This window comes from Stigmatopora nigra, chromosome 3 (assembly GCF_051989575.1).
Source record: "Stigmatopora nigra isolate UIUO_SnigA chromosome 3, RoL_Snig_1.1, whole genome shotgun sequence".
Classification (NCBI taxonomy): domain Eukaryota; kingdom Metazoa; phylum Chordata; class Actinopteri; order Syngnathiformes; family Syngnathidae; genus Stigmatopora; species Stigmatopora nigra.
Window position 1 is genome coordinate 7,831,735 of NC_135510.1, and position 22,298 is coordinate 7,854,032.

The 22,298-nt window shown below is 40.7% G+C and overlaps 5 protein-coding genes across 7 annotated transcripts in view; 1 reads left to right on the top strand and 4 right to left on the bottom strand.

The window, feature by feature from the left end:
- Positions 1–19,594, top strand: part of cog4 (component of oligomeric golgi complex 4) — a 35,830-nt gene extending 16,236 nt beyond the window's left edge. Inside the window, exons 21-24 of the transcript XR_013325799.1 lie at positions 4,143–4,296; positions 7,896–7,985; positions 13,791–13,926; positions 18,554–19,594. The gene's annotated coding sequence lies outside the window, so the exon portion shown is untranslated. The remainder of the gene's footprint in view (positions 1–4,142; positions 4,297–7,895; positions 7,986–13,790; positions 13,927–18,553) is intronic.
- Positions 1,065–4,759, bottom strand: tradd (tnfrsf1a-associated via death domain). Of its 2 annotated transcripts, none has more exons than XM_077712675.1 (5): positions 4,602–4,759; positions 3,262–3,413; positions 2,410–2,690; positions 2,179–2,290; positions 1,065–1,540 (listed from the first exon to the last, which is right to left on the bottom strand). In XM_077712675.1, the coding sequence occupies exons 2-5, from the start codon at positions 3,410–3,412 to the stop codon at positions 1,242–1,244; spliced, it is 843 nt and encodes a 280-aa protein (XP_077568801.1). In that variant the 5' UTR covers position 3,413; positions 4,602–4,759; the 3' UTR covers positions 1,065–1,241. The 2 variants fall into 2 exon arrangements, with proteins under 2 accessions (XP_077568801.1, XP_077568800.1); XM_077712674.1 differs by lacking the exon at positions 4,602–4,759 and adding an exon at positions 4,089–4,243.
- Positions 5,046–10,774, bottom strand: ogfod1 (2-oxoglutarate and iron-dependent oxygenase domain containing 1). Its single transcript, XM_077712672.1, has 13 exons — positions 10,521–10,774; positions 9,772–9,917; positions 9,462–9,508; positions 8,619–8,719; positions 8,413–8,529; positions 7,192–7,283; positions 6,997–7,125; positions 6,803–6,916; positions 6,601–6,680; positions 5,982–6,187; positions 5,788–5,910; positions 5,606–5,664; positions 5,046–5,211 (listed from the first exon to the last, which is right to left on the bottom strand). The coding sequence occupies exons 1-13, from the start codon at positions 10,687–10,689 to the stop codon at positions 5,062–5,064; spliced, it is 1,533 nt and encodes a 510-aa protein (XP_077568798.1). The 5' UTR covers positions 10,690–10,774; the 3' UTR covers positions 5,046–5,061.
- Positions 11,247–14,107, bottom strand: nudt21 (nudix hydrolase 21). Its single transcript, XM_077712677.1, has 7 exons — positions 13,789–14,107; positions 13,018–13,218; positions 12,872–12,935; positions 12,551–12,640; positions 12,320–12,395; positions 12,137–12,251; positions 11,247–11,987 (listed from the first exon to the last, which is right to left on the bottom strand). Exons 1-7 carry the CDS (start codon positions 13,908–13,910, stop codon positions 11,966–11,968), a joined length of 690 nt encoding a protein of 229 aa, XP_077568803.1. The 5' UTR covers positions 13,911–14,107; the 3' UTR covers positions 11,247–11,965.
- Positions 14,952–21,584, bottom strand: LOC144193965 (uncharacterized). Of its 2 annotated transcripts, none has more exons than XM_077712671.1 (8): positions 21,378–21,584; positions 20,479–20,582; positions 18,315–18,783; positions 17,992–18,084; positions 17,881–17,917; positions 17,621–17,692; positions 16,155–17,222; positions 14,952–15,581 (listed from the first exon to the last, which is right to left on the bottom strand). In XM_077712671.1, the coding sequence occupies exons 1-8, from the start codon at positions 21,474–21,476 to the stop codon at positions 15,328–15,330; spliced, it is 2,196 nt and encodes a 731-aa protein (XP_077568797.1). In that variant the 5' UTR covers positions 21,477–21,584; the 3' UTR covers positions 14,952–15,327. The 2 variants fall into 2 exon arrangements, with proteins under 2 accessions (XP_077568797.1, XP_077568796.1); XM_077712670.1 differs by having other exon boundaries at positions 16,113–17,222.
- Positions 21,585–22,298: the final 714 nt, after the last annotated feature.

Sequence of the window (22,298 nt, forward strand, 5' to 3'; positions counted from 1 at the left end):
GGAGCCTATCCCAACCAACTATGTCTTGCAAGGTTGCATTGGTTGCCAACACATAGCAGTATATTTACACGTACTATATATTCATATAATCTTTGTAATTAGTGCTGAAAACTGAGACTAAGAACCCTTCTATCGTGTTAACTACTAAAAAGCTTGGACGTGCGCCACCCTATTAAAGTCTAATCAATTTCAACACAGTAACTCAAAAATGTACAGAACTAATCACCTTGATGGCAGCTGTGGCTACAGTTTTGAGAGGTGATAAATGTATTTTGCATAACTTGGAAATCTGTGACAGCGGGCCAGTGTGTATGTGTGTGAGTGCTTTAAAAAGCTCTAATCCACAAATCACACGTGGATGGAGGGCCAAGTGGTATAGCAAAGTGCTGGTGGGCTTTGACACTAGAACTGAATGAAAGCAGACAAGATCATGACACACAACATCTAGGGCCAGGATAGAAAAAAAATGGAAACACACATGACTCTACTGCCGTATTTGCCTTATTGCACTGAAACAATGTGACACGAGCACACATTCGGCAGCAACAGTTTAATCATATGAGCGTGTGTGTATGTGTGTGTGCGTTTCTGTAAGAGTGATGGAAATGAGAGCAAAGGGAGGAGGATTAATGCTCAAATATACCAGGGGGAATTTGATTTGGTGAAAATAATGTTTTTGGGGTTTAATTACACTAATGCAGTTGTGGGGCGTAACGAAGCATGAGTACAAAGTGATTTTTTTTTAGGGGGGTGTTATACAAATCTGTCTCGGTGAAACAGTGGAGAGTGGTTAGCCGGTTTGCCTCGGAGTTTTGGGATCAAGGGTTCTCGTCTTTTTGCGTGGCATTCACATGTAATATAGAAAATTTCCCATTGATTTTGGTTACTTAAAAAAAACTTAACTTATAATTAGTCAATGTCTTTTAATGGAGATTTTTTTTATTGAATCAAAACAGATATGATTTGACAAGAGTACTATTATAGCTTTGCATGTAAAGAAAGGGACCAAACAGTCAATTATTTATATGAATTCCGCAATGATTTTACCCCCCCCCCCCCCCCCCCCGACTATGAGTTAGACACCCACAAAATTCAATGTAAGAGCTAGAAATCCTTTTCCGACGCCAGGAATGAAGAATTGACAGTGTGTGTGTGTAAAAGCAGGAAGGCCAAAAAGTTGAGAGGTGAGCCTCGCTTCCGGAGCCGGCGACCACTCCGCCTCCCTCCGCGTTGGCGCGGGGTCAGACTCGCGGCTGTATGTCCAGAATGGATTCGGCCAGGCCGGTGAGTTTGCAGTCCTCCAGTGCTTTGACCAGCCGGCTCAGCTTGGCCGCCCTCCCCGACGCTTGGACAAATCGGCTCAGGAGCTGATAGGCCTGCTCGTAAAGGCCTTCCCTGGCGTACTCGTAGGCCAGGTTGTCGATGGCCGTATCATTCAGAGCGCGGCACTCCCTCCCCAGGGTCCTCCCCACGTGCTTCCACTGACGGCCCACTCCGTTGGCGAAGTTCTGAACGTCTGCCGCCGTCAGCATTCGGTCCTCTGATTGGAAAGGAAAACAAAAAACAAAAAAACTAAAATTAGACGTGCCACTTAAGATGATAGATGTCCAATCTTGTGACTCTTAAAAGCGAAATGAAACCTCTTCCTATAAGTGCGAATGAACGAATTGGATTGGATGTCCGTTCCTGTTAATGGCAACCAATTTAAAAATAATAGAGGAATATCTTACTGATGTAGTCAACCTTTTATTTGTATAGTTGTTCAATACAAATTGAGACACTAAGGCATTAGGAATCTCCCCAACAAAGTATTTTGACACTTTTTAAGTCAACCGTGTGTCTAAACGATGAATCCCCTTTCAAAAATAGTTGTGGAATAAATTGATGAAAATTAGGCCCTAGTGACAAGTCACCAAAAAGTACTTTTTCAATGTCAAATGAATGCAATCCGCAGATATCTGCCGCCCTGCGCTAATCTCCCTTTCCACTGTGACCATCAATTCATAAATGGTTGGATTATGGAATCATCTGTCAAACTGCCAGCAAGATGAACGCATGACATACGCAACAGATGTTCTCTGACATTTTTACACGTTACATTACTCTTGTCATTTGCACCCAAAGTAGCAAATGTTCGAAAAATAATGATAAATAGCAAGTAACATTTTTTCAACTCACCCAAAATTTTATTTTGAAACCTGAAGCAGTTACTGGGGACTTCTGGCCCAAGGACTTGCAACTTCAGACGGGCCTCCAGTCGTTCGATTTCTTCATCGCGCAATCGCTCGGGCTGTCAGAAAATAAGAACATTTGGCTGATATTTAAATAGTATGGAGTTGTAACCACTGTGACAACCAACCTCGTTTCCCCCAATTAATGTACTGGCCTGAAAATCAGAAGTAGGCCTACCTTGGAGAGATGAATTTGCTGCAAACAAAGCTCTGGCTTGTCCAAACATCGATCCAAGATATGCGTTCCCGCCTTGAGCTGTGTTTCCACCGTGAACTCTTGAGCCAAAGCGAGGAGCCGGCATGCGTGCTGAGAGATGGACTGACGCACCGCTCCGGAGCCGTAGCTCTCCAGGAACTGCCGACACGCCACGAGATCCTCGAACTTCACCTCCACTCCAAAGTAGGGATCGGCATCATGAAATTTCAGTATTTCGTAACCGGCCAGTCCCCCTGCGGAATCTAATCAAAGAATACACTCACCTAAAGTGCCATTCATGTCCTGTCCCAGCTAAATTACATTTTCTTTCTATTTCAAATATCGATTATTATACATGGAACATGCGTTCCTCAACATTTATGCAAACTTGCCAAAATGATTTTATCATGGTAGGAGTGAAATATATGTCCTTGCATTTTGCATTTTTGTAAAATGTTAACATTCTCACTCTACCTCATGTGACCCAGTTAGGCATCAAATCAAAACAAGAAGACATGTTTTTACTTGAATTATTTATGTGTTAGTCCACTTGTTCAGCGGTTCTAGCTAGCTAAACATCTAGATTCTACAAGTAAGGAAAAGATAAAAGTCCAGATTAGCAACACTAGCTGTTATTGTGATTAGGCTATATTTTGTACATCTCAAATATAAATGTGTAATTTAAAAAAAATGAACATTGCTCTATAATCTTGCTAGTTGGTGTTGGAGGCACACTGTTACAATGTATTTACTTGGATTCTGCCTTGCTGCCCAGTTACCAAAGTGTTTGTCACACTAGGCTTTTATAGTGTACATTCCAAATTCAATGCTCACCCCTGAGAGTCAGTTTGATGACTTTAAATAGAAGGAACGTTCCCTCCTCATTCTTGTAGAGAGATAGCAGGTTTGCGTCTGGGCAAAGCGAGCGCAGGAACATAACAGCGCATCCTGTCCAGGGTCCTCCGTCTAAAACCTTGTCAGCCATGCTATAAATATGGAAAAGCCACAAGCACAACTTAGAAATGCAACCTTCATGACATAAAAACACACTTAATCTGAACTCTGATGCCTCCCTCCCTCCCTCCCCCCACGGTGACGACCCCCCGTCTCCCGCACCATGGATGAACTAGAGGTCCTGCTCACTTACGCCATTTCAATACGCGGAATGGACAAGGCGGCACAGGGAAAGAGCATGGTTTCAGATGGATTATACTACGTGCCCTCAGATTTCACTAATACACAGGACGCTCGACTCTTGGCTTTTCAGGAATCGCAACAATTTAGCCAGTATTTAATTAAATGCAATCTAATCTAGGGTGCTCTGAAAGTTTACCGTGAGATTAGTTTGGCAGCTGTATGGGGATTAAAGATAGTTTAAAATATGATTTGGTGCGTGTTGCCCAAAAATATTTGAGATTTTACAGTTTTGTCATCTCATGGTGATGGAATTTAGATTTTTTTCAGTTTTTTCTCCATTAATAGTTAACATTGTTGTTGTTTTTTAACTGATTGTATACAATTCACTTTTTTTATGGTATTTGAAAATGAATGACTGAAAATCACTTCAATAATTAAAAACTGAAATTTGTGCAATAATTTTGTATTGCACAAACTGCTGTTGTTATCTATGTAACAGCTATATTTATTGTAGATTCATATACCTATTATTGTTGCCAAACTTGAGATCTTTCTTCATGTGAACCTTGTTTCAACAGCTGTATCATCAAGAATCCAAACCCTCCATCGTGACCTCATCACTGTGTTTGAACTGGGAGGGTTGGCAGCGACCATTCATGGCCAGGATCGAACAGAAGCCTCATGGATATGACATTTAATCGCGTCAATGGCAACGAAACACCATCATCCAAGGTTAGTAATAATTCTATCCACTATCTTATTTTACTTTAGTGGATCTATGTAATATATATCATAAATATATAAGAATGTATGTGGAACGCATGTATACGACGCATTTATTAATAATATACGATGTTGCATGTAGAATTGATTTGGAATTGAGGTTGTTTTGGCAATAGTTCGCCGATACGTCAACTGCCCCCTAAAGCTTAAATCTACGAGTTAATTTTTGCTTTATGAAAAAATCACATTTGTAGAAATCACTACCATTGCCTTGTTTGCAAAGTTATTGTTGACTAAAGCGTTAGCGAACTTACCGAAAACTTTAGTTACACTGCTCGGTGACACTTCCTCCTAAGCGCTGACCCGCTGACAAGTAACTGTATTCTATCGTCCCATTGGCTTAGGCGCAAAAAGAAAGTATTCTGATTGGTGAATTCCTTCTCAGGGCGAGGCAAAACCCGGAAGGAAGTGGTTGAGGTTTTTTTCGGTCAGGGGGAAATGTTGAGTTTTAAAGTAGGGCAGCAGCTTCGTTCATTCTGGGTTATGGGTCATACATTTTTGATGAAATGTGGATGTATTCGCTCTATTTAATGCAATTAGAGATTCGTTCATCCATATTGTTGTCATCTATTTTAAAAAAGGCACAGTAGAAATATGTCAATCTAGCCATGTAGTGATTGTCATTTATGTGCAGACTGTATAATGTTACATTAATATTATGTATATTTGTTTTAAATCAAGTTGAATTCGCAAGAGACTTATTATTTTTTAATTTTATTCATAATACACAAAAGAAAAGTCATAAAATCGACTGCTAGTAGAATCGCATGTGCTTTTGTGGTTGATGTGTTTGACAAATTTGAGGGTTTCCTTGTCTCGGTACACCAGGGCCAGGGAATTATCTTCAGGGTTGATGGTCAGCAACTTTGAAAAGAAAAGAAACAAAACCATTAGAGAACTTAAAGCGCAAGGCAACAACCCGTATAAATGCTGTATCAATTAATGTTAGCTAGTAATAATATTCACACCCGAGTGCACAATTCTACAATAAAATTGAGGCGCTTGTTACAATCCGTATAGTGAAAGTGGAGAGTAGTAAAATATAAAAATGTTCAAATATGTCCAAAACAAAGAGGATATCGGCGATTAATCAGGATTATTTAATTATAACGTCACAACTTAATGATTTTTTTAAAAATTGCCTTTCATTTTTACCCTCAACTTTCTCCCATTAGAGCACTTTGGAAAAATGACATTTTTGTTTATTCTGTTTATTAATTAACTGTTGGATGTGCTTGTGTGTCCGTTTATGACTCACCTCCTCGTCCTCTTCTTTTGCAATGTAACAAGTGTAGCCTCCAAACTCTGCATTCCATTCTGAAATGTATTCAATCATTTGACGGGGGTAAATTAACATCATTTAATGGATGAAAATTTACTTTTGGTTAAAAAGTAGCTAAATAGTGATGATAGGTGATTTCCTGTCAGAGTTGGACTCACCCGCATAGCAAAAAGGCAAAAGGAGGTCCAGCGCATATTCCACTTGCGTCGTATCGTGCATCAAAGTGTAGCCACCGTGTGACCATCGTCGCAGTTCACCGCAACATTTGGGGATGCTCGGCTCTAAATGGACGAGCGCCAAACACTCGGTTGGGTAACCAACAGAGAAAGACGCAAAACCAATTTGAACACACCTGACTTTTCGCGCCTTTCATTTGAGGCGCCCGCCGCTTCTTCGTCTTTGGTCTCGTCGTCGTCATCGTCGTCGGCGGGACACAGGTAGTGTAAGCGGAGGCCTGTGAAGTTGGACAGGAGGAGGAAGAAGGCTTCGGAACGAAGAAGCTCCCAACAAGCGTTTGCGCACTCGGGCAAGTTGTCCATACAGGCTGTGTCGTAGCGTCTGGATTATAAGAGAAATGCATAAACATCTTATGGTCAATAGGAAACGCCGCTAGCTGTCAAATGTCCAAACTCTAGCAATCACATGAGCATTCACAGCCAGTCACTACAGTTTAAATGAATTGGATTTCTTTAGTTGTCAATGGCAGGGAAAATAATAGTACATATTTTCATGTTTTGCGACTTCAAAAACTTTTTATTGAAAAAAATATGACAAAAAATAGTCAATATTCTCTGAATCAGAATATTGTACTTGAGTGTAATTTGAGGGCCATAACCACATTTATTTATTGTACTTTTTCTTTTTAATTCACATTTTATTCATATATATTTTCAACTATTCATAAAAATATACATATTTATGTGGGCATCACACTTTGGCTTGTGTAAGTTACACTAAATTTTAAAACCCACCTTTTATTGTCGGGACCCCTCCGCGTCCACTGAATCTGAGCCAATTGCAGGGCTTCACGCACCTGGTTGAATTTCTCCTCCTGATACCACAACGACACACACACACACAATTTTTCAGTTTATCTCAATTGGCAAAATTGGACGTATATGGCCGTCAACGGCACCCCGTGGGTTAACGCCATCCCATCGAGAAGCGCTTTACCCGTAGAAAATCTTTCAGCTGAATTTCCGAGCATTCCTCAAATTTTTCCTGAATCTGCTCCTGGTAGGAAATATCCAAGTAGAGTGGATTGATCCACTCTAGCAGGATTGTTTCCTGTAACAGAGACGGACGGACGGGGGCATCAAATCAGCAAATAGTTCCATTAATCCCGCCGTGTGCGCATTTCAACTCACGTCTCTCGGTAAGTGTTCAATGCGCGAAACCAGAGGCTCCACGTAGGAGGGAGGACGCTCCGGAGTGGGCCTGTGAAACCATCCGCTGAGAGATAGGCGACACTTTTCCCGTGATAACACCTCAGACACCTGCCAGGGCACAAACGACATCAATGTTTGTCTCCTCGAAGCACAACCGATAACGAAAACTCTTACTTGGTGATAGGAAACCGGTGACACTTCAAAAATGACCAGTGTGTTCCAGGAAGGCATGATGGACTTGACGATACTCTGTGGTTGAACATGAGCTGAGGACATTTTTTGGGGGTCAAGAAAATGAACAAAAAAAGGGCGTCAATTTGATTCAGTGACATTGGGTACATTCAGGATAGTTAACTAGCATGTTGATAGCATTTCGTTTGTGAGAAGGCTAGTTTTTTTAACTGTACAGGCCCGCTTATTGTTGTCAGTGTCACTAAAATGCTTTGAGCATAAGATACACACGCACATTCCCCTTTCCCACATCCGCCTTTTTACTTTATAAATATAGCGCGCCTGCAAGCAATGTACCCAGAGAGTCAAGCTGTCAGGGTCATACAGCGACATCTATAGAGTCTTGAATTTAGTGCAAACTGAATGGGCACCCCGTCCAATTTGGAGATGATTTTAGACATTTAATGTGAGTAATTATGTGCCGCATTGTATTTTTTTAATTGCTTAAAAAGGTGAATTGCAATCATTAATAATGGGGGTATTTGGCCGAGGTTGACAGGTATGCAATGGAATACAAATTAATACGGGGGGCCCAAATCCTTGGGTGCCCCTATCCAGTCTCTCTCCACCAGCACACCTGTTTCAAATGATTAATTCATCAGCAAGCTGTCCAGATATGTGATAACAATCCTGATAATTTGATTCAGGTGTTGGCAAAGGAAGACATGTAAAACAGACTGATTAGGGGCCAACCAGGACCAAAGTTGGGCTAAGCTGCTGTAGCCCAAGAAGTTAAGGTAAAGTGTATTTTAATTTTTCTTCAAGTGGTGATTGGATGTTTTTGTGAAACTTATCACATTGTTTGGCGCCCTTAACGAGCAGCAACATTCATGTTGACTTGCTTAGTAAATATTCTTTTGGATCATTGAAATAGCTGGTCTAACATATTTCTATGTCAATATCCCATGCTAAAAATGGACACAGTGGCTTTTAGTCTGGTTTGCGCTTTTTTTCTTGGATATTTTGATATTTGAGTGGTGTAATCTATTGCCTGGAAATTAAGGTATGGATAGTTTACATTAGAAATGTTCATTATTATTATTGTACATTTTGAAAGTCTGTCGGATTCTTATTTGTGGGCGTTGACTTCATATTCCTACCTTTTTACTAGTGATATTTTTGGATAAATATTCTCACGTCTGCTGCTTTCAAACACAAACACACCGTCCGTTTGGTAAAGATCGAGGAATCCTCCATCGCTGCTCTGCCACGGAGGGACGAGATAAAGAATGAAGGCAACATGCCTCCCCTCCAGTTCATCATCATGGCACAACAGAACATCTAGGAAAAAATTGGAAAGATAAATGTCAACACAAACCATTTAAAAAAAAAAAAAACAGACAAGATGATGCTTTTATAAACATTTTTACCTGTGTATTCATATTTAGAACAAGAAATATCCACATGTGGCTCCAATTTCACGTTTAAAACCTCTTCCAGCCATGGCCGAAATTGAGTAAATAGTGCTGATCTGAAATGAGACACAAAGATTTGCGAGACAATTTTATGATATAAAACAAATTGGTGTCCCAAATTTTCATATACAAAGCATTTTCTCCATGCAGATCTATAACAAACAAGTAGGTACATGTTTTAATATGGAGATGCTGGAGGTCTCAATATAGAGGTAAATTCATCCACTGTTCCAATCTGCCATGACATTTTGTTGCAGCATAAATAATAAATGATCCAAAGAGGAAGCGTTTTGCTTTAATCAGGGTTTGCATTCACTGGGGTGAATTGCCTCTGGGGCTGCATTTTCTAAATAGATCGTTACTTAAAAAAATATATATATATACACTGAGTATTTCACCCTTTAAAACAAGACAAAATATTTGAGACAAGCTGAGCCTCGTATTCATTTAAATGCTGGGATGTGGTCATATTTCAGAACCTGAGCTTTATTAAACAATTTGGTTTTTATTCATTTAGGACACTGAATCGTATTTAATTAATCGTGGTTAATCGTATTTTCCATCATTTGACCCATTCCAAATGAAAGAAACACCACAATTTAAAAATGTAAGGAATTCTCTGGTTCCCTCTAACGGTGGTATTTAGTCATGCAACATCCTCCATGGCAAGATTTTTACATAAGAGCAATATTGGTGGCTTACACTTAAATAACAGTTCAGACAAAACTATATAAAGTGTGGGAAAAGTACGATGATAGAAAATTGTATTGCAGTATTATATTATTATTAAAAATTCACCTCACGCCTGCGATGTGTGGTTCAGTTCGTTTCCTCAAGCCAACTGACTGTAAATGGGGGGGGGGGGGGGGGGGGGGGGAACAAAATAAATGCTCTTAGACCAGGGGTTGGCAACCCAAAATGTTGAAAGAGCTATAGTAGATGAAAACATCAAACATGTCAAGAGGTGCAAAAAAATAAAATAAGTCATATAATGAAGGCAACACTATATGTTAACCTAAAGAGTCACATGCAGCTCCAGAGCATATGATTGCGGACCCCCGTGTTAGAACATACCCATCCAATGGGGAATTTAAAAATACAGGGTCACCTGTTGAAATTTGTAGAGATCATTGGACTTGACGTGAAAGTTGAGCGCTAGCAGCTCACTCTGCACATTCTCCAAGAAATGCTCACTTCTGATGAAGTTTTTAATGGTGCAATGAGGGAAAGGATGGCAGTCCAACTCCAAATCACCTGCGTGTCACAAATAAAATATTTGGTTCACATTCAAATTGTCCAATTTAGAGACCTGATATAATGTACTAATTGTCCAGAAAATCAATTTATCAAACCTTGTGATTTTTTTTCTTTTTGTTAAGCAACATAATGCTGCATTAACATTTCTGAACCACTTGTCCTCACAAGGGTCGCGGGGGGTGCTGGGGCCTACCCCAGCCAACTCCGGGCACCACGCACCCTAATTTGGTCATAACTCACTCACTCATACACATATTGATCAATTAATTTAATTTTAATTATGGCAGCCCTAAACGAACTCAATCCTTTCATGCAACAATGTTATAACACCGTATCAGAAATGGTTCTCAAGTGTTTTATTATGACTCTTTAGAGACGACAAAACAACTGTGGAAATCCATTGTCAGTGAAAGGATTAAACTCATTTTGACAGACGTGAAAATATTTTGTGTAAAATAGCTTCAACTGGGGGAAAAACGACTACGATTATTGTTTACATGTAATAGTTTATAATATATGCATGGAAATGTTCAAACAATTTGTATGTTGTCACAGCTAAGATCGAGTCCAATGGTTCGTGCCTGTGTTGAGTTCACGAACCGTGAGTATAGTTGGACTTCTGGCTCCAAGCCTCCTTCACTGCCTGCTTCACGTTCTCGTCTTGAACGACAGAGCAAAGTTCTGCCGTTTCTTCGCAGTTATTCAGCTTCTTCTTCTTCTTATTCTTGTTTGACTTAAAACAATCTCCTTGTGCTCTTTTGCTTGCCATAGTTGAAGAATTTCACACGCGTTGAAATGTCCCCATCACTATGACGTATATGTACGTGTCGCAGGAAAATGATGTCGTTTTTTCCCCCAATCGGCCAGTATAAATTGGGCATCGCGTTTATGGATGCGGCAAGTCAGAGTCGGCAGTGTTACTTTCGGCGGCCATCTTAAAGCAGTTTACTTCCATACAGAAATTGTGCGGCGAACCTAAATCTTCTTCCCTCGATTAAAACCTACTCAACTTGACTAAATTTGTATTTAATATACCGTATTAACATGGAAATATGGTTCAGGTTGTTTTTTCAGATACATTTATTTCAAACCATCTTCATAAATTAACGGGAAAAGGGACTTTTTGAGGATTAAGCAATTTAGAGCCATTTTTAATTACACTATTGCGTTACATCTATAGGCAAACGTCCTTTTTAAATGCTACTTGAAATTATATCCACTATTTTTTTTTTTTTAATAAATGCATCAAACCTGCCCAAGATTTAAGTAAGATCTTCAGGCAATTGTTAGGGAACATGCATCCCATCAAACATTAAGGCAGACACATTTAAATGACTTTTTTTATTAAAAGAAAAAAGAACATTAAAAATAAAAGTAAACGGTAATTGTTGGTTTAATCAAACCTTTTCTGAGAAGGCTTAAAATCAGACTGAACTAAACAATATAAACAGCTCTTCTACAAAAACCAGCAGGTCATGGTGATTTAAAAACAACAGAACTTTTTTTTAACTGTCCAGACTGTCAATATATTCAGAAGAGGATACATTTTTTTTCTTCTGAAAGTTAAGGTGAAAAGTCTCTTCTCTGCACTTGCCACATGACCTTCACTTCCTTTCAATTGGATGGGGCTGCGCTCACAGAGACAGCCAAATGAACTTCACGGAGTTGTAGGGCTGGGTGATATGACCAAAAAATGAAATCTCCAAATGATCGCTGCCAACCCTCCCAGTTCAATTGAAAAGCATGTGTGTCACAATTAATGGCAGTGAATGAGTTAAGGAGCACTTTGACCCTAACACGTGTACACGCGAGTCTGTGGCTTGCCAACCGCTGCTGTAAAGTAAAAACAACAACAAAAAAAACAATAAAATAACTGTGTATTAGCTATTCTGAAAAAAGAAAAAGAATGGTTGGTATTTTGTGGAGGTGAAATGTGCCACAATATGGGAAAAGAAACGGATTGTTTTTTTTTTTCAAATCATACTCGGTAAAAAACAAAAAAAAACTTGAATAATTAATTACATTGATCTATCACCCAGGCCTACTTAGTTGTAGATGAAGTTGAACCTGTTAAAAAAAGAAAAGAGTATTTTCAATAAAGATTCAGACAACTGTCCAAATTTAAGTGATTCAACAAAGCAACTGTTCACAAGGGCTGTCATTATCAAACATTTTCTTCACATACAAGACTATGAGCGGCAGATGAAAACAAATACCTGCTCAGGAGTTGCGGTAGACTGGAAATGATGGGTCCATATCCGGGGGCATTGTCGTACAGCTCAAACAAGGGCGCTGCCACCAGTTTATAATTTTTCGGGACAGCGAACAACGCTGGGGAAAAAAATTACATACATATCTCATAAATGTGTTTGTACATTGTCAGAAGTCGATATACTGACCTTTTTCCTGAAGCTGAACCAGGAAAAGTTTCTTATGCTCCTTAGGCTTGGTAATGTGAGCTGGAATGTAGGGATACTGAGGGGGAAGAAACATAATTGTATGGCATCGATTGATCATAGTTTGGTCATCGTTCGATGTCAGCCAATCCCGGTAAAAATGGATCGAGTATCCAACATCGTCAATGAGTTGATGTCTCCCTTTGAACAAAGAACTTGTTGAAAAGGACAAACCTGCGGAGGCTCAAAGTTAGGGCGCCACCAGTTGCCAATACAGTCGTCAATCACCCAATCTTGCTTCACCCCGTCCTGTCGTCCAAGAATCTAACATTCAAAAGAATGAGAATAGAAAACCTTAATTGCTGTTCAACATGTGAACTGAATTGAGTTATTTGGGATACTGGACTGAAAACATGCCCTCGATATTGTACTGAGATTGTTAGACTAAGCCACACCCACTGCAGTTCTATCAGACAATTTACTGCATCTGTCTCGTTAGTTAGTAGGATTTAGCTTAAAATTGAGCAAATTTAAGCCATTTCAAAGTACACACACCTCGGTCATTAAGCGTTTCAGACCTTCCACCTCATCTTCTCCTGGACTCAACTCTCCACCAGGCCTGAGAGAGAGTGAGAGAGAGGGAGAGAAGAAAAAGCATCAGACGATTATTGAAAATGTTCCGACGAACAAGAAACCCTCACAGTTTAAAAAAAGTAGTGCCCAGCTGCAGAAGTAAGACGTGCGGCAGTCTGTGCTCGTGGACAATCAGCACACCCTCCACTGTCCTTCTCATGCCCATCTTGTCAAACTCCTCACGCATCCGTTGGAACCTGGCAGCCACCGAACTATCCTTCTCATACAAGGGCTCCTTGGTCCCAAACGTGTAGTTGGTGAGCGGGTACCTAAAAACACACAAGGTCTGTTATTGTGGGCTCCGTGTTCGTCTTTATGGTAGTGGCAGCTCCTGAGATGAGATAAATGCTCTTCGTCTGACCACTTGAGTAACTGGGTTACATATAATAAGTAGCGCAAGACACCATTCTTTTGGAATGACAATTCAAAGTCTATCATGTCATGCAATTTAAAAAATTATTTGCTAGTAATAATAGTTAATTCACAAAGAATGCATGTTATAGTAAATTGTGGACGTAAAGCTCAGACTACTTTTTCTCTTCAGGTTATTTTTTTTTCCCCTCAAACTTTCTTCTGTGTACTTCAAAGCAAACGACACATTTTCCCCAAAGTAGGCACTTAAAAATGTCCTCTGCATTTCTTCCCATTAATATATGAAGAATCTGTTTAATAATTAGGGTATCACAAATACCAATTAGTACAAAATACCAATACAAATACCAATTAGCAACAAAAACTTGTGGTGGGTTTGTAAAAATGCAGTAATTGTTAGTCATCATTATGGAAATGCGGTAACTATTATAGTCAACAATGTATAATAAGAATATTTAATAACTTACAGGTTGATGGTCCTCTCCAGGGTGAGAGGCTTCGCCGGCCCGGTCATGTATTTGCCTCCGAACTGAGCCGCCCCGCCGCGCGGCCAACCTGTGTTTGAGCGACTGGGAGGCGCAACCGACATATCTCGCGTGTGCACGGTAAGATTCGATGCCTACCAAGGCCACTTTATCCAAATGTGTTTAGAAAATGTCGTGAGTGTCGAAATAGCAGCGGGGATGAATACAGACGACTACAAAAGAAAATGCTTTACAATTCGAACGCAGTCGTTTCCGTCGTGGCTCCACTTCCGGGTCAAATACGAGGCGATGTTAACGACAGTGTCGTCTAGTGGTTGGAGTGAATATTTACACCCGACCGTCCGAGTTTCTGGCCAAGATTTGCTGTATGCTGTTAATATTTTTTTTTGCTTGGAAAATTTTTTATTCACAAATGTAAATATTCCTAGACAAAAATTTCTCGTGGGGTATGGATCTCTGAGATTGGGTCATCACAAAAAATGCCAGTAACCATGGTGACACCGGTGTCAAAAACAACTTCAATGCCAAAATCTCCATCCAATGAAGCCGGGTTCTGATTCTACACATAATCTTCATGTCAAGAAAAATGGGAGTGGGAAACGTTATGTTATGCTGATTTCTGTATTTGAAAAAGTTAACATTAGTGTAATTTTTGGTTAAATTTTTGACCACTCCCAATCATATGGACTGGTCTCTGCTCTATAGTAATTGTGTCTTACCCTTGAGTGCTACCAGGTATCAAATTGACCACATGTATGAAAATGTAGTCTCATAATTTTTTATAGGTGTATTTTAGAATCAAGCAAGCCGTTATAACAGAATCTCCTTGTTTTCGTCACTCATGCTTGGAACCAAGAGACCTACATTAATGTACAATACAATGTATCCTCAATGAACACAGGATACTTTATTCTCTCTGGGAAAAAAGTCATGTCCACAGTGGCTAGGAATTCCCATTAGTAAGGCAATTGGAATTTTGTCAAGTGCATGGCATTGGGGATTTTTCTTTGGGAATAGCATACAGACCTTATATGAATTGTTCATTATCTTCTTGAGATGTTGTGTTGCTCGCCAGTGACTGAGTGATGGGGTGATATGGGATGTGTATGTTATATTCATTAATTTAAGAAAACATTTTCCAAATCTCAATTCAATATTCCATTTAATAGTCATATCTATTTAATCTTATCCATCTATTGTAAACATGGTTTCGTTAAAACACAGTACTGTCTTATGGTACATAATCATACGTGCAATGCAATTTCCAACACGTTCAAACAAAAACAAAACAAAAAACAAAAAGACAAAGACACTGCTGGATTTGTCGATTACATCACACCATGGATCTTAGTTCTTTGGTCCAACCAGGTGTGGGCTGTGCTGCTGTATTATGGTGGTCCCTGTTTAGGAAGTGCCATAGATCATTTAAACATTTTCTTTTACTGTGGCCTACCTAACCTGCCTTCATCACAGTAGTTGGTCCCCAATCTATCAATACTCTACTATATTATTATTTTCATTTCATTTAGTATTTATTTCTGCTTTATTTGGAAACTCCTTCTCTGGTGCAGGTTGAGTAGCCCCCTCTTCACTCGCAGTTGTGATGTTTTCAGCTTCCACATTTGCTTCTTGGACTTCTTTCTTTGCCGCTTCACCAACGTCGTCTTGAGCGACATTTTTCTGACAGTGCTCTCCCTCTTTACCATCGGCCATGTCTTCCTCGTTGTCACATTCCTCATCTTGTTTGGGCTTTTGGACCAATGTTGTTATCATATCTGGCAATCAGAGTGGATACGAGATGATTAAATATCAAAATCCAGATCAAACTAAAGGTAATGATGGACTAGATCCCAAAAGTTGTCCAACTAGGGCATAAAGGAGAGATCAGTCAATGTTTTTCTGTCTCAAGAATGGAATGCAGTAGAAGCAAAGTTAAAATTTGTGATGCAAGAAGGTTGTCTTTAATTTGGTATTTCCTGTTAACAAAGTCATAAAACTGTCATTTGGAAATTCAACTTGGAAGGCCAATCAAAATGCTTTAAATCAGATGCTACTCTGGAGATTGTTTTGGCTGGAAATGTCATGATGAAAATAGTCAAATTACTCCAGAGTTTTTCTTAAGTCAGCAATGAATAACTGATTTAACCGTGATTAAAGGTTGCTACCCACCCATGCCAGCATGATGACTCATTTAGTCAGTTCTCCCGCTGAGCCTTCCCCACACCCCACGCTGCTATTTTTCTTTACTTTACTCTCGGATACATACATTTGGAGACCTCGGGTTTACACTTTGAAGCAATGCTTACCCGCATCTTTTACAGCAGGACTTGATTTTTCGTCAAGATTACTTTGTAAATCTTGGCTTGGACTTTCAATGGTGACTGCTGGACCTTGCCTGGTAACGCCAGAGTCTCCAGGAGCGGTGACACAAGTGATGGCTGATGTGACGATAGAGCTGGTCTTCTTCGAGGAAAGTGAATCAGAGCTAATTGCATCTGGGGTCGTCAAAGCAACCTCATTGGCCGTGGTGGGCTCAGTGAGCTTGGTTTCATTGGAGGAGGTTGACGGAAGAATGGGAGGGGATGACTCCACGCCGTCCATAGATCTGGTGGTGGGAGTGGAGGTGCTGCTGGTAGGAGGATGGGTGACGGAGCTGGTAATGGAGCTATCAGATTCAGGAGGAGTTGAGCTCGGGGCCACATCTGTGCTTTTCGTACCAAAATCTTCAACAGCTAGAGTAGGAGGACTGGTAGCAGGCTCAGATTTGGTATCTCCAGTTTGCATAGGGACTGGAGGAGATGCTTCTTCGCTGGGAGTGACAGAAATAGCCGCTTCGCTAACGGAAATCAAACCATTCGATACTGGACTTGCCGGTTCCACGACTGTATTTGCTTGGCTTTCGCAGATTTGACCAGAGAGTGTCGCCAGGGCAGAAATGGAAGTTACTGTTGTCGAGTCGGAAGCAGCAGAGGGGCTGGGAGTATCTGAGGAAGTACAAGGGAGAGCGTTGGGGGGTCCGTTAAGGACCGACTGGGTGCTAGAAGCGGGTGGTTCGGTGCTAATAGACTGAGCTTCAGGGTCGGAAGCCTTGTCGTCAAATTCTCCGCCCTGAGCGGGCATCGTGTTAGCGGTGAGAGCATCCGGCTGGGAAGTTGAGATGGTCACATCAGCCAACTGGATGGTTGCGTTTGACATTACAGCGGGAGTGGAGGGGCCAGATGGAGCAGCAGTTGGGCTCTTTTCTTTAGTGGGTGTGCTTGTTTCTCCCTCCGCTATTTGGACCAAGTCGTTCTCAGGCGTGTTGCGGCCAGATGTCGAGAGGCCCAGCCCAGATTTGAGGACCGGCTTTGGAGGCAAAGCCGGTTTTCCAGCTGACTCATGTGCTGACATACTTGGTCGAATTTGACGTCTTGTATCTGAAGGAATAAACAAATAACAATTATGAGGTTTGAGAAAATTGAAACAATCTTACTTGGCAGCAAAACAAGTTGAGTTGTGTTTCTGTGCGTTATTCCATCTGTTTGTAAGTTGTCAAGGTTCATAGAGTTGATGAACAGATGGCGGTTCCATTGATATCAAGAGGTTTACGTGACCCTGCTGTATCAGTACAGCCTGCTGAGAACCTCAACTGAGCAGCTGCTACAAATCCTTCTTTTTAGGGTATTGCAGTACAGGATTTTGACTGCAGAAAAACGTCAATAGGTGACTGTAAATGTTGTTCTTTTCAGGATATTGCGATCTAAGATTTTGACTGCGGAAAAACATCAATGGGTGACTAAAAATGTTGGTTCGTGGGTTTTTTCTTTTGCTTTACCTGAGGATGCTGACATAGTTCTGTGTTTTGCAAAAGTTGGAGTGGGCTCAGCTTTATTGTCAATAATGGTACCTAAGAGATGAAAACAGGAAAACACAAGTATGGTTTCAGCTGCTAGTTTTGGTACATTTATTTAATATATTGCTTATCCTTAACCAACAATGTAATGCAAAACAATGGTTCAAGGATTGAGATAAAAATGTCCAAACTGGGCCCATTTTCCCTCATCATCATGACTCATATTGATGTCATGGACGTACCTTCGGATTCTGCCTTTTTCATCTCTCTCTCTGGATTCTATGGAAAAAAATGAGACCATGAAGTAATGGAAAAAGGGATACTACATCATTCAAAGTCATGCATTTCCTAACCTGTGTCTCTTCTGGCTGTGCTTTGGAGACTCCAATACGTTGAAGCATAAGATGAAGTTTCTGTTCAAAGCTATGTTGGCCTTCAAATTGTTTCTGCAAATCACCCAATAACAAAAAAAAAACATCTTAAGTCATGTGTTGCCAAAAACAGTTTCTCTAAAAAATGAACTTGTTTTTACATTGCCAACACAGGCATATTAACAACTATAACACTCAATGTAAGGAAACAGAAGAACAATTTTTCTACTCTTCTTAATGGCATTAGTCATTTTTTTTTCATCAATTCATGCACTTCCACTCTTTGACTGTGCGGCGGCGCTAACCTTTCTGGCGTTGGCGCTTCCTGCTGCCGATCCCGACAGTAAAATAAGAGACTGGGACTTCCCTTCCCTGAGAGCACGACGGGGTGGCGCTACTTCACCTCTGAGTGCCGGAGCATCAGAAGCAGGTGTTTCCTGCACCGTTGCCTCTGCGCTAACACCACCGGGCTGCTCTTTCCCTCTTTCCTTTTCATTCTCCTTGTCTTGCTCCTTGACTTTGTCCTTATCTTTTTCTTTCTCAGCTCTGGCCGCCTCCCTAAGAGGGCGAATGAGATCAGCGATGGAGGCCTTTTTGGGTCGACTCTCGTTGCCCGTCTCTGATTTCACACCTCTTCGCTTTCGGAGGGTAAAGAAATCCCCCAGCTTCCTCCGAAGTGTTTTTGTTGGAGGTGGACAAGGGACACAAGGGATAGAAGTGGCAGGAACCACTTCATCCACTGTGATAGACTCGGGTTCCTCATCTGGTGCTTGCCTATGGGTCAAATGTTAAATGTGACTTATCATCAACACATGTTCATTTTAAATTCAAATACTAGTAGTCATATCTTGGAAAAAAATGGTTACTAATGGGAAGATATTCATGTTGGAGTGAAATTTTGACAAACAACCTTATTCTCCCCTATATAGGAGATGCAAAAATAGCTGAAAAGGGAAAAGGATGTCAACTCTAACCTGAGATTTTAAGCTTCCCTGTAATAAATGAATAAATATTTCAATTTTTAGATTTTTATCAAGTAAAATTTCGACACCAATGGCTATCAAATATTTTTAGGAGACATAAGTGCTTTAATATGAAATTTAGTAGCACTTCTGTTTAAGACTTTTGTCTACAGGGGTATCTTACATGAAAAATCTGTGATGTTTTCCCCTTTTTATTCAACGCATTCACTTAAATCATACCATCAAGCAATTGTATTTTTTGAAAACCAAAGAGTTGAGCATTTTCCACAATTTGGGGGCTGGCTCACTGACTGGCCTGTTCTCACAGTGTTTAGGTAAGGCATGTTAACTGTGACTCATTGACAAATTGCACTTTGGCAGAAAGTGGAGCAAACCATTTTTGCTGCTGAAAGTGAACTATGTTTAGGCATTGACTGAATCAAGAGTGATGATGCTATTTTAGTCGGAAAGCGTGTGGTGCATTTTTATCTGCTAGACAAGCTCTGTATAAAATCAATTCATTTGTAGTAGCTGTAAGTAGCCCCACACTCGTGGCGAATGTCAATGTGGGGAGCCGACACTTTTTTTTCAACACAACTATTAAACAAATGTCCCCGACTGGACTTTGGACACCCTTAATTAAAGATATTACTACCTCAAAGGAACAACTTGATGGCAGGATTTCTCATATTTTCACTTCTGTCACCAAATGAGATTCCTGTAATAATTACTTTAGTTTAACAATTTTACTTCAAGTTAAGATCATAATATCTTCAGCATGTGATCATTCCCCACCAGTCTAAATGGATCGGATATTTATTTTTATATATCATATTATGCCGTTTTGAATGCATAGTAGTTAATATCTAAAAGTTTAATAAGGCTATAACATGAAAACTACAAAATATATAATATGGGCACTTGCTAACTATTTTAAATTTACGATGGTTGAGATTCGTTTAGAAATGTCATTAAATTATCGAGTTGACAGTGTACTGCCACAAATGTTATTAAAATCTTCATCATTTAACAATATATACTGTATATAAATATATATTATTATCAGTTAGAGGCCTTCTTAAAGCAGTAATTAACCAGAATGCCCAATTCCACTCATATTGAAGAGAATATCATTACAAAATGTGTTCAAAAACACTTTTTTAGCCAGGTTACCTGTTGTGGACAGTAAATCAGTGTTAGAAAAACCCTCAAAGTATCATTTAACCACACATTTTGCACATATTGTCGTTAGCAGAGCAGCGTGTAGGACTTTCCCAAATCTGCCATAATAAAATGAGGAAAACGACATTGATCTGGAATGTGTGGAAAGGTTTGCCAACTTATAATGAGACTTCAGTCTTTCATAACTCTGCAGCACTAGCGTGACGACTGAGGGATTCTGGGACACCAAAGGCATTTGATGGTGATTATTGACCCCGTACATATAGTGGCAAGAGACAAAGCAGAGTTCTGTACAGTACAGAAAAGGGCAACTGGTGATACTCACTCTGTATCAGTAGGAAGAACCCTCTTTGTAAAGAACTCTTCCACTCCTTCATCCACACGCCCGATCAGCTCAAGAACTTCATTTTCACTTTCGATTATCGTCTCCTGAAGACACAAACATTTTCATTTTACATCACAGTCAAAGCAGGACGCTTTGCGCTTGAAAATCTAACTTGATGTTATGTAACGCTGACCCTAACAAAACCCACACAGTCTTTCACTTGACTCTCCCTTGGAATATTTTGCCTTCAGTCTCCTGAGAGGCAGTTGCTCAGTAACGTACAAGATTTGACATGCACTATTCTTGCCTTGGCCAATGTGGATAATGCAATATCAATCAATATTGAATCATCCCGATCGTGATCTGTGAGCACAAGCCGCAACAATAGCGAACCATCTTGCAGGAGAGTGCAAATTTAGCAGAAGTCACTGCCATGCGATACCAGCCCAGGGAATCGCCCAGATTCCGTCTCCCCGACTCCTAGGGAGTGACTGCACGTCCACCGTCGGGGAGACGTGAAAACAAATCACATGATGCACATTTTTAATGCACAACACTGGGAGGAAGAAAAAAAAATAGAAGGCTGCAGGCTTTTTTTTTCAGAGAAGAAAAGCCAGATTGGAGCCAAGCTGCCATCTGCAAGCCCATTCAAGGCAATCACGCTCTTGCATATCAAGGCAAATGGCATTTGTGGTGTCTTCACACAGCCAGTTACCGGCACAATGGCTCGGGATTCTTTGCGTTGCGGCTCTCCCCCCCCTCTGTTTCTCCCTTCCCTTCCCCCTGCCTCTCCCCTCTGCACCCTAATACATCTCCCTTCCATTTTTCTCCCCTCATCGCACGCAAACATCACCTTGCCTTTGCAAAACCTTCCTTCTCGGATTCATCTCTGGCCGTACCTGCGCTCTGCCGGGACGGTAGTTGAGTTTTTGCCGGTGGGGTCTCGGTCGGCTCTGGGTGTAGTGCCTGAGCGCTGGTCCGCCCAATGGCAGCTCCATTGGGGAGACACGGCGCTCTGTTGCCGTGGAGCTCTGTTGCCTGGGCTCTGTTGCCGAGGCGCCGTTGCTAAGAGCGCAAGCACCAGCAATATGTAATGCCTCTGCCGAGGTGGGAGGGGCTAGCTAGACCCGGACAGACTGACGGGGCCTCGCCCTCCAATGCCCCCTCCCCTCGGAAAGTGAAATGATGAGGGGAAAAAAAGGATAAGAACGTAAACGTGGAGCCGTGGAGTGACAACGCTGACATTTGATTCAAGAAAAATAGAGGTGCACCTGGATGACATGAAATGAAAATGGACATCGTGTTCCAATGGTTATGTAATGGATACATTGTTTATTTTTCATGTGGTGCCAAGTCGCTCAGCACATCCGCCTTACAGTTTTCAGCTCGTAGGTTCAATTCTGAGTTAGCCACGTCTTCTTCGTGGGGTTTTTGAGACTAGGACCCTATCTCATCAAAAATCGTCATCTTTTTTATATAATTTTTTTTTCATTTAAATGCTTTTATATGTTTGAGGTGTTTGCGGGAAAAATTGTCAAAAATGTAAACATCTGATTTGGATTTTTTTCAAATATTTGATTACTACCATTGGCCCCTATCGATAGTGATAGGCATAACATCCAATTTGAACTGGGAGATTGGCAGCAAATGAATTATTGTTGTTCGACCACAATGTGTGGGCAGTGTTTACTTGGTGGCTGCTATTGACAGCGACAGACGTCAAATCCGTCTTGACTGAATGGCTAGCACCAATCATTTACTATCTGCCTGTCATTCTAAATGGATTGGACATCACCGTCAGTGACATCAAAACATCAAAA

Bases quoted from the DNA above. Each gene is read 5' to 3' on its own strand.
- LOC144193965 (XM_077712670.1), bottom strand. From the start codon at position 21,476: ATGGAGCTGCCATTGGGCGGACCAGCGCTCAGGCACTACACCCAGAGC. The intron at 17,918-17,991 runs GTTAGGAAATGC...TTTTTTCCATAG, and splicing joins CACAGCCAGAAGAGACACAG to AATCCAGAGAGAGAGATGAA. The intron at 15,582-16,112 runs GTAAGCATTGCT...TCTGATTGCCAG, and splicing joins TCCTGCTGTAAAAGATGCGG to ATATGATAACAACATTGGTC.
- ogfod1 (XM_077712672.1), bottom strand. From the start codon at position 10,689: ATGGCAAGCAAAAGAGCACAAGGAGATTGTTTTAAGTCAAACAAGAAT. The intron at 7,284-8,412 runs GTGTGTTTGTGT...AAATGTCCTCAG, and splicing joins CGATCTTTACCAAACGGACG to CTCATGTTCAACCACAGAGT. The intron at 5,911-5,981 runs GTGTGTTCAAAT...TCGTCCATTTAG, and splicing joins TGAAAGGCGCGAAAAGTCAG to AGCCGAGCATCCCCAAATGT.
- tradd (XM_077712674.1), bottom strand. From the start codon at position 4,123: ATGAAGAAAGATCTCAAGTTTGGCAACAATAATAG. The intron at 2,691-3,261 runs GTGAGCATTGAA...TTCTTTGATTAG, and splicing joins CATCAAACTGACTCTCAGGG to ATTCCGCAGGGGGACTGGCC. The intron at 1,541-2,178 runs GTGAGTTGAAAA...CTTTCCAATCAG, and splicing joins GTTTCAAAATAAAATTTTGG to AGGACCGAATGCTGACGGCG.
- nudt21 (XM_077712677.1), bottom strand. From the start codon at position 13,910: ATGTCGGTTGCGCCTCCCAGTCGCTCAAACACAGGTTGGCCGCGCGGC. The intron at 12,641-12,871 runs GTGTGTGTACTT...TTTGAATGTTAG, and splicing joins TGAAACGCTTAATGACCGAG to ATTCTTGGACGACAGGACGG. The intron at 11,988-12,136 runs GTATTTGTTTTC...TTTTTTTAACAG, and splicing joins CTACCGCAACTCCTGAGCAG to GTTCAACTTCATCTACAACT.